The 9,769-nt window shown below is 36.0% G+C and overlaps 1 protein-coding gene across 1 annotated transcript; it reads left to right on the top strand.

Annotated features, from left to right (window-relative positions):
- Positions 1-1,070: 1,070 nt before the first annotated feature.
- Positions 1,071-2,886, top strand: LOC144574124 (60 kDa jasmonate-induced protein-like). The gene is made up of 2 exons (XM_078323989.1): positions 1,071-1,465; positions 2,142-2,886. The coding sequence occupies exons 1-2, from the start codon at positions 1,145-1,147 to the stop codon at positions 2,766-2,768; spliced, it is 948 nt and encodes a 315-aa protein (XP_078180115.1). The 5' UTR covers positions 1,071-1,144; the 3' UTR covers positions 2,769-2,886.
- Positions 2,887-9,769: the final 6,883 nt, after the last annotated feature.

Genomic DNA, 9,769 nt, shown 5'->3' with positions numbered 1-9,769 from the left:
AAAACGGTCAGAATTTGCAGAAGAAAAATAAAAATAATACAGGCCGTGATAAATTGTCACGGACAGAGCGGAAAAAAACACAATTAAAAGGTAACCACTATTCAGCCTGTTAACGTTTATATAATTCATGAAATTTTATTAAAATATTATTAAACTAAAAAACTGCAACACAACAGGTGCATGCATGTAATCAAGTTAACAGGCTCAAATCGATATATGTTTTAATATAGATCAGGTGCATGCATGTAATCAAATTGAGATTTTTCAACTGCCCTGGCCGTGACAATCATCACGGCTTGTGTTTATTTTTTTTTCCCGCAAACTCTGACCGTTTTTGTTTATTGCGGACATTTTTTTTTTTCAATTTTTTTTTATTCAGTTAGAATGATTAATCTAGTTGGAAGGGTTAGTATGCTGTTAATTTTAGCCGTGATAAATCATAACGTCCAGAGATTATGATAAAGCACCACGTTTTCTCTATATTTAGAAAAAAATCTCAAAAGCGTTATCTAATCTCGATAAAAATTTCGGTACAAAATTATCATTTATGAACGGTGTATTCATTTTTCTTAAAAAAACGATTTTTTTAGATAGTATTTTTTTTTTTCAAAAAATATAAAATTTGATCTCCAAACACCATTTAAATTAACCAAGCCAAGAATTCCCACTAAACTGGCCAGCAACCCGGAACACACTAACCCAACCCCAACCCGGCCTCCATCTTATCGTGATTTAAAACTTAAGCTCAAACAAAATCCTTGCTCCAATGAGTCCAATCCCAGCCGAACCTCCTGTTGAGATGTTTTACAATGTGACAACCATTAACCCGCAATCCAATAACCTCGAAAGACCCGGTACCCAATACCTATCTCACCTTCATAGAATGAACTTACGGCCGACCGATTGGAAGTTCTTAGGAGATAGAATGAGTTATGACTATGAGCTTCGTGTCAGGAACGGTTCGGATTATTGGCTAACATTCTGCCCATGCGGTACCGACTCGATCTCAACCCTTTTAACACACTGCGTACATCATTTGGGTTTTGTTATTTTAGAAAAAAATTTGTTCCTTTTCTCGCTTTCTCAAGCCCTAATCTAACAGGTGCCGCGTTCGGAATCATTGGGAGACTGGGACTGTATTGGCATGGCTTCGACCTATGGAGAAATAGAAGAATCAGACAGGAAGGGAACGGATTCAGAAAAGAACACGATTTCGACGACTGAGGAAGAAAGAGATATTGGATTTAAAACCATCCCGGAGGCGCAATCACTTGTCACAAAATCTCTTCTCAATCCAATTCTGCCTGAAGATGAAGCACACTGTTTTGAGATCTTTGATGTACGCGTCACTTACCTTGGCAGAAAGACATGTGGAAAAATCCATGGCACCATTTATTTCGAGGGTGCTATTGGTTGTCAACTCTATAAAAGGAACAAAAGCAATGCTGAGATCGTCTCCTTCCCTGTAAGTCTGCACTTTTCATTTTTATTTTTTATTTCTTCTCTTATTTTCTTGGTAGCAAATGATTTCAATCTGAATCATAGGCCTCACTAGGAATCCAAATTTTGTTGGTATCCATCGCCTTTATCAGAATTAAACTGCAATATTTAGTTAGTTGTAAAACGCATCTCAATTTGACACGCCTGGGCTTTTATTTTGCCTGAATTGAGATGGATTTTGTGGTCCAACATAAACTGATGCCTGGCTTTAAAGTTGATACTGATTCCACTTCATTGTACAAGAATCTAAAATGGTGTTCTATTTCCTTAATAAATTTAACTTGTATGTTGCTAATTTTCTTATGACATTTAGTGGCGCCTTCTTTTACCACCTTTTCCAGTACTGGAACAAATAATGTAAGTTCAAGTTAAGCTACATAGATTCTGAAATAAAGCACTTGTATAAAGCTACCCTGCTCTTTAGACCAAACAACGCCATTACCCCAACCCAAGAGGAAAACCATCGAAAGGTCATACAGGAACAATGAATAAATAAAGCAACTTAGTGATCCTGGTCACAGAAAAGGAGGAAAACAAGACCTTGCACTTTTGAGTTACTAAGTTGATTGATATGATAATCGATTTATTATTGACAATTGCTTACTTTAGACAATCTGAGTTGAACATATTAAAACAAACAGGGCAACCTTACACTGACTGGGCTTCCTTTCGCCATTACGGGTTATGATCCACTTTGCCTAAATCTCAATATCTGGCATGGCATTGATGAAGTAAGCCGAGGTTTTACAAGAGTATGGACTCCCTATGGGTGGTGCACATATGACGAGGTTATAACTGAGGAGGTTAAAGGTAGAAATGGTTCAGCTGTGATATCTTATGCAATTATTTCAAATTCGGTGATTGCTTCAGTCGAAGTAAGTCTCGTCAAGGGCAACAGAAAGTCTTTGGCAAGACTATACGGGACAATTACTGCATCCATGACTGGTTGGGATGTGAAGAGGGTGTTATTTTGCAAGAAGCGTGACAAATACATCAATGTCAACAGTGGCGCACCCATTCCCCTTTTGAGATCTGTATTGATCATCCCTCGTACTTCTTCCCTGCATATTGATGCAGATTTGTTTGATGCTTTCAGCTTTCCTAATGTCCCGGTTGCCAGTGGATCAGCACAGTTTTCACCTGAATTCTATGGCGACTTTGCGGAGACAATTTCTGGCAAGTATGGTGAGATAAAGGTCAATGTTAAATGGTGGAGTTATTTTAATCACCCTGATACATATAAAGTACACGAAAGATATTTCTTTTAGTTGTAAATGTCCTGTTTGTGTGGTTGTTTGGTTGTGATTGGGAACTCGGAACACTGAACAAGTTGTGCATTTTCATTTCTCTTAATAGAAATTACTGTTCTTCTTGGCTAATGGTATTTACGTGCATTCGATTAAGCTGTCTAGATTGTTTGTGTTATTGTTAATTTAGTTAAATTTAATGATTCAATGCATTTCATCTGAAACAGGTTTGAAGTGCATTGATTTATAATAAGAAATAGTGATGAAAACCAAATGCCTCCAAGTGACCGTGATTGAATGTCGAGATGTATTTTATGTTTTACTTTATTTGCCTGTTTTATTGAATTTGTATCCTCTGCATTAACTCAAATTTTGAGTTAAAATCTTGACTGTCCGATTGAGATCCGTACAAATATTAAAGGCCCTGTGTGTTATAAGCGTGGGCGAGATTGACCTGAATTACGATCGTATGGTTCATAAATTAACTCAAACGGTACGTTAATGCAGAGGATTCAAAAGAAAAGCTGCAATTTTAATGCAAGGTTTTTGGAATATCACCATATCAGAAAAGCACCCTGAATTTGAAAACTATAGCCTTGGGTCAAATACAGTGCATTCCCTAACAAGCAACATACATGTTTTAAGTTTCATTGGGCGACAGAATAATTTTATTTTAAGCTCGAATGCGTGCAAGTTCAACTTTTGTTTATAGCTGTATGCTGTATACCAAGTGATAATTCTGTATCGTTGGGGATTTTCTGTTACATAATGTAATGGTTCAATTATGAAAGTTTAGACAGCTATTTAAAATCATTTTTTTTTTAAATTATCATATGCTATTTAAAATAGCCAAATTAAACACAGATCATGGATTTCCTTCAGCAAAATCTCTCTATTCAAAATATTCCTATCATTATGTCAGCAAAATTTAGGCTTCCTTCTAATTAAACAGGAACAAGTATCGTTGGTAGTTTATGAAAGTTTTATGGTCAAAACATATGCAGAGATATTCAGAACTAAAAGCATTCAAATAGATAAAAGCAATTGTAAAACCCTTGAGTGAAACAAGCGGAAAATTCACGGACCATATTGACATGGTACTTCAATGCTTATCCAAAATTTATTAACATTGAGTTGGACCATGGTAAATATGGGCCTACATTGGGCTTAACATCCTCCCGGTGGGAAAATTAATTTGACAAGAACAAGATCTAAGTTTCAGACACTTGTGCCGAACAGCCTCAACTTCTGTTTCCGGATGTGTCCGGAATCTCCGGATATCCGATCCGTTTATACTGAGAAAAGAAAGGTAGCACAATTAGGAAAAAGTTCTAGAGTTGTTGTTTTCAAAGGTCAAGAGTTCGATTTTTCCTCACGATTTCGCAACTTCTGCGTAGGTTTAAAAAAAAAAAAAAATATTGGGATCCGGATCCCCTAAAGTAACTCAATTTTTGGATTTTGTATAAGGACTGTCTGATTTGAATTTATCGTTCAGAATTGTCTCAAGATTTGAATCCATCGCTCAGAATGTGTATGTTTCACTTCGGAATAGATTGTCACGAATTCAAATTGGACGATTCTGATCTAAAACTCAAAAATTGAGTTTCTTCACTGCATCTGAATTTCTAATATTGATGTTTGGAATGTGTTAATGCGGGAATTTCTTATGTATTAGAATAACAGAAGGAGAATTAAAATTCTCTATTATACTTATATTTTTTAATTTTCTAATAACAAAATTATGAAAATTTATATGTTGAAATAAATGATAAGCCAAAATTATATATGTTGAAACCTAGGGTTGAGTATGAAAAATAAACCAAGTTTTGATTAGATTAGGTTTAATTAGGTTAGAAATGTCCAAAAGTTTAAGTTACTGCCCTAGTTATGTTTGTTCTACAGGTAATGAAGTTTATGGAGCTTAACGACTCAAAACGGGCAAGTTAGCATGAAGAATGGAGCTTCTGCCACACCCATTGCGACCCGGAAGAGACCCATTGCGGCCCGCAACCAAGAAGCCAGAACAAGAAGAACACTAGGCGATTTCAGCACAAGCATTGCGGCCCGTAATGGGGTGGTTGCAGCCCGCAATGGCCTTCAGAATTCTGCGCAGTTTGATTAAAAATCTCCATGCTCTGCGGCCCGCAATGAGTCTATTGCGGCCCGCAATTAAGTCGGTTCAGAGCCCGAATTAGTTATTTTTGATTGGTTATTTTTGGGTTTTTGAGTTGTATATATAGAGGAACCTGTAGAACAGTGGGGGGACGTTTTTAGAGTCTATTTTTCTGGTTTTAAAGGAGAGAAAGAAAGGAAAAGCAAAGAAAAAGCAAAGGAAGAGAAAAGGAGGAAGAAGAACATCGATCGACGGGTTTTATTTGTTTTCTTTCTTTCAGAACTCTTCTATTTTTCTTTGATTTCATTTGTGCCTTAGCCATGACAGGCTAAGGACTCTTCTAGGGCAGATTAGGGTTGTACTTGAAACTATTGTGATGATTTAGTTGGTTTTACTTGATATATGCTTGTTCTTTCATTATGATCTATTTTTTATTTTAATTGCTTGTGAGGACTTAATCGAAATTGCATGAAACCCTAGGACTTGGTATTTACAATTGAGAAATTGAATATTAGGTCCAGAACATAAGGAATAGGGTATTTGATAGGTTAAGTACCGAGAGGTGATGCTTGTCTTATACGGGCTTTACCTAATTGTTTAGATAAATTGTGCCAAGTATCGAGAGGTGAAAGATGGTTTTCTAAGTCAATTGGGACAGTGAGAACTTAATGACTTTAGGTTAGGGTAGCCAAGTACCGAGAGGTGACGTTTATTCTAATTTAGAGATGGTACTTGTTGGGGTTTACGGGGTGCTATAACCAAAACCCGTTTAGGCTTAAGTTGCGGAATGACCGTAGAACAAAAGTTTTTACGGTCAACTTAAGCTCAGGATTAAACGGGGTATGTCAGGAAACTTTCCAAGGCGGTCCACCTTCAGTATTCCTTTGGCATCAAAACCCAATTTAATCCTTTTACAGATCTACTCCATGATTGATTTCTAAAACTTTAATCTACTTACCAATTAAATAGATTAATATAACATATTTATACCTTGTTTCCAAATCACAGTTGGAATGCAGACCGAGCGAGTAGAGCCTCACCAGGGAAGGAATCGACTAGGAGTATCACACGTGTGATACCTCTATCGGTTATCCACCAGGACTAACCAGAGAGCGGTTTGTTTCTTCTGCCAGAAATACCGTAAACCGCGGAATTCTGCAAAAACACTATTCACGAGGAAAAGACGAAAACCCGTAAACACGAATTTTCGGTTGCTCAGTTTCATCAATATGCAAAACTGACATACCGTAAAATTCAGTAAAACACTATTCATCGATCCCGTAAATATACTCCACAACAACCCGCAATATTATACGTCAACTACGTATAACTTTCTTTTCTCAACCGAAACACTATTTGGGAGAGAAACCGAGAAAGAGAGAAAATACCGATCCGTTTCGACACGAAACCGGTATGAGTGAATTAGTGAATTTTCTCTCTACCCCTCCACCCCTATTTATAGTGTTTAGGGTCGGTTGCAAAAGACCAAAATGCCTTCCAAGTTCGGCCTATTTACAAGGTATGCCATTGACACCTCATCCTTTTATATGTGAAATGACCAAAATACCCCTTCCACACCCTTCCACACTCTTCTCCATGTTTCTACACATGCAAGGTGGCATAGGTGTGAAATGACCATTTTGCCCTTGTGGATAGGATTGATGACATGTCATCTAGATAGGATCACTGACATGTCATGCGGATAAGGACGAATCTGAAAAGACCCGAATGCCCTCGGCCCGAACACAAATAATATTCGTATAATTATTATGAACAATTATATATATATTTTTCTTGCGGTTTGTTGTTTCGGTAATTTATACAACGTGTCCTGCACATTTATAAATTAACCGGTTAACTTTTATACAACGTGTCACACACGTTTATAAATTAACCAATGTTTTTGCTTGTTATTTTTACATAACATTTATAATTTAATTATAACACGTATAATTAATTATAACCATCTTACTATTGATCATAACCAATTTATAATCAATCACAATAAGATTCTCCGATTAACTCCTATATGGTGTGACCCAATAGGATCTGTGTTATGTTGGTAAATAGAGTTAAAACTGTTTTAACTTCTATAATCATGGGTGGCATCTGGCAACACATCATGACCATCCAATCACACATACATATTTCTCAGTGGGAACGATAAATACCTCATACTGTAGAACGTGACACTGAATGAAAACATAAATGACACGAACACAATTCTATTTAATGTTTCATTCGGGGTCTGTCAAATACCATGTTCCTAGAACATGTATCTATGTGATTAAAATGACATCTCGTGTCAGGTGGTTTGTAAAACTTAACCATCTTTTAATCCACATACTAACCTTATCGCGGTAATTAGTGTTCCTGCTAATTACCTTGGTCAGTGATCTTTTAAGAGTATATATTATCTATATTATGGAGTTTCACAATTTCAGTCATGAACTCGAAATGATCCATAAATTCAATAATACTCAAGGCAACAAAATGATATATAAATAAACATTCAATTCATGAACAAAGCTTTACGATAATTTATCGTATTATTGACTTCTAGATTATTACAAACTAACAGTACTAATATAGAGATATCACTTTGTACCTATAACATCCAACTGTGCCTTCATAAACATAAGAACAAAACTAACGAACCAATTAATCATGACAATAGTGGATAGGAACCCTAAAAAACCCTACTTTCTCATACTTGTTATAAACCGAATTTAGCTTTAAGACTTTAGTTTAATTCAATTTAATCACAACCAAATCATCCTAAAAACAAACAAATTCCTTTTATTTTCTTTTACTAATTTAAATTGATTAGGTTAGACTCGAAATTTCGACTTGTCCCTGTGGAGACGATCCCTAAGTACTCATCGATAAGGTTGTACACTTGCAACCAAATTGAGTGCAATTTAGGATTTATTACTTGCATTGCATAAGTCACATCAATAAAATCGTTAGATATGATCTGTATTATTTATTTTACATGTAAATAGTTCAGTTAGCGAGGTAACTCAGTTCGGGGGACAAAACGGGAGAATGTTAGACAGAAAAATTATAATTACTCTACAAAAAAAAATAGAAGAAAGTACTTTAAGGTTACACACATAGTGATCCGCTTCAAGATTCGTGTCAGGAACGGTGCGGATTATCGGATAACATTCTGCCCATGCGGTACCGACTCGATCTCAACCCTCTGATTGACCCCCATAACACACACTCTGCGTATCATTCGGGTTTTCTTCTTTTACAAAAAAATTCTGTTCCTTTTCCCGCGTTCTCAAGCCCTAATCTAACAGGCACCGCGATCGGAATCCTCAATCCTTCTCTGGGAGAGACTGGGATTGTATCGGCATGGCTTCGACCTACGGAGAAATAGAAGAATCAGACAGGAAGGGAATGGATTCGGAAAAGAACATGATTTCGACGACTGAGGAAGCTATCAACGGAGAAGAAAGAGATATTGGATTCACAAAATCTCTTCTCAATCCAATTCTGCCTGAATATGAAGCACACTGTTTTGAGATCTTTGATGTACGCGTCTCTTACCATGGCAGAAAGACATGTGGAAAAATCCATGGTAGTATTTATTACGAGGGTGCTATTGGTTTTCGTCCACTCTATAAAAGGAACAAAAGCAATGCTGAGATCGTCTCCTTCCCTGTAAGTCTGTATTTTTCATTTTTTATTTATTTATTTATTTTCTTATTTTCTTGGTACCAAATGATTTCAATCTGAATCATAGGCCTCACTAGGAATCCAAGTTTTGTTGGTATGCATCGCTTTTATCAGAATTAAACCGCAATATTTAGTTGTAAACTGCATCTCAGTTTGATACCAAATGATTTCAATTGGGACAGGATTTTGCAGTCCAACATAAACTGATGCCTGGCTTTAAAGTTGATACTGATTCCACTTCATTGGAGCAAGTGCCAGAATCTAAAATGGTGTTCTATTTCCTTAATAAATTGAACTTGTATAGTATGTTGCTAATTTTCTTATGACATTTAGTGGCGCCTCCTTTTACCACCTTTTCCATTACTGGAACAAATAATGTAAGTTCAAGTTAAGCTACATAGATTCTGAAATAAACCACTTGTATAAAGCTCCCCTGCTCTTTAGACCAAACAACACCATTACCCCAACCCAAGAGGAAAACCATCGAAAGGTCTACAGGGACAATGAATAAATAAAGCAACTTAGTGATCCTGCTCACATAAAAGGAGGAAAACAATTCCTTGCACTTTTATGTTACTAAGTTGATTGATCTGATTAATCGATTTGTAGCCTTGGGTCAAATACAGTGCATTCCCTAACAAGCAGCATACATGTTTTAAGTTTCATTGGGCGACAGAATAATTTTATTTTAGTAGTAAAACTGACAAACAGCAGTGTGCTGGTTCGTTATTATAACAAAAAAAGTTTTTGTTGAAATCAGCGTTTCTGACATTGGAACATAAATTTTGTTATTAAATTGTAAATCCATAGAACAAGTATCAGAGGTTATCCTAAAGATCCGTGCTTCAAATTTGTAACTCAAAACTTAAAAGAGTTCTACCCAAAGCAGCTACTAAATTTTCAGTTTTGCAGAACTTGGCCACTATTCAATTTCATTTTAAGCTCGGATGCGCGCAAATTGAACTTTTGTTTATAGCTCTATACTAAGTAATAATTCTCTATTGTTGGGGTTTTCTGTTACATAATGTAATGGTTCAATTATGAAAGTTTAGAAAACTATTTAAAGTCAGTTTTCTTAAAATTATCATATGCTATTTAAAACATCTTATTGAACACAGATCATGGATCTCCTTCAGCAAAATCTCTCTATGCAAAATATTCCTATCATTATGTCAGCAAAATTTAGGCTTCCTTTTAACAAAACAGGAACAAGTATCGTTGC

This window comes from Carex rostrata, chromosome 22 (assembly GCF_964058835.1).
Source record: "Carex rostrata chromosome 22, lpCarRost1.2, whole genome shotgun sequence".
NCBI lineage: Eukaryota > Viridiplantae > Streptophyta > Magnoliopsida > Poales > Cyperaceae > Carex > Carex rostrata.
This window is presented reverse-complemented; position numbering and strand designations above follow the sequence as displayed.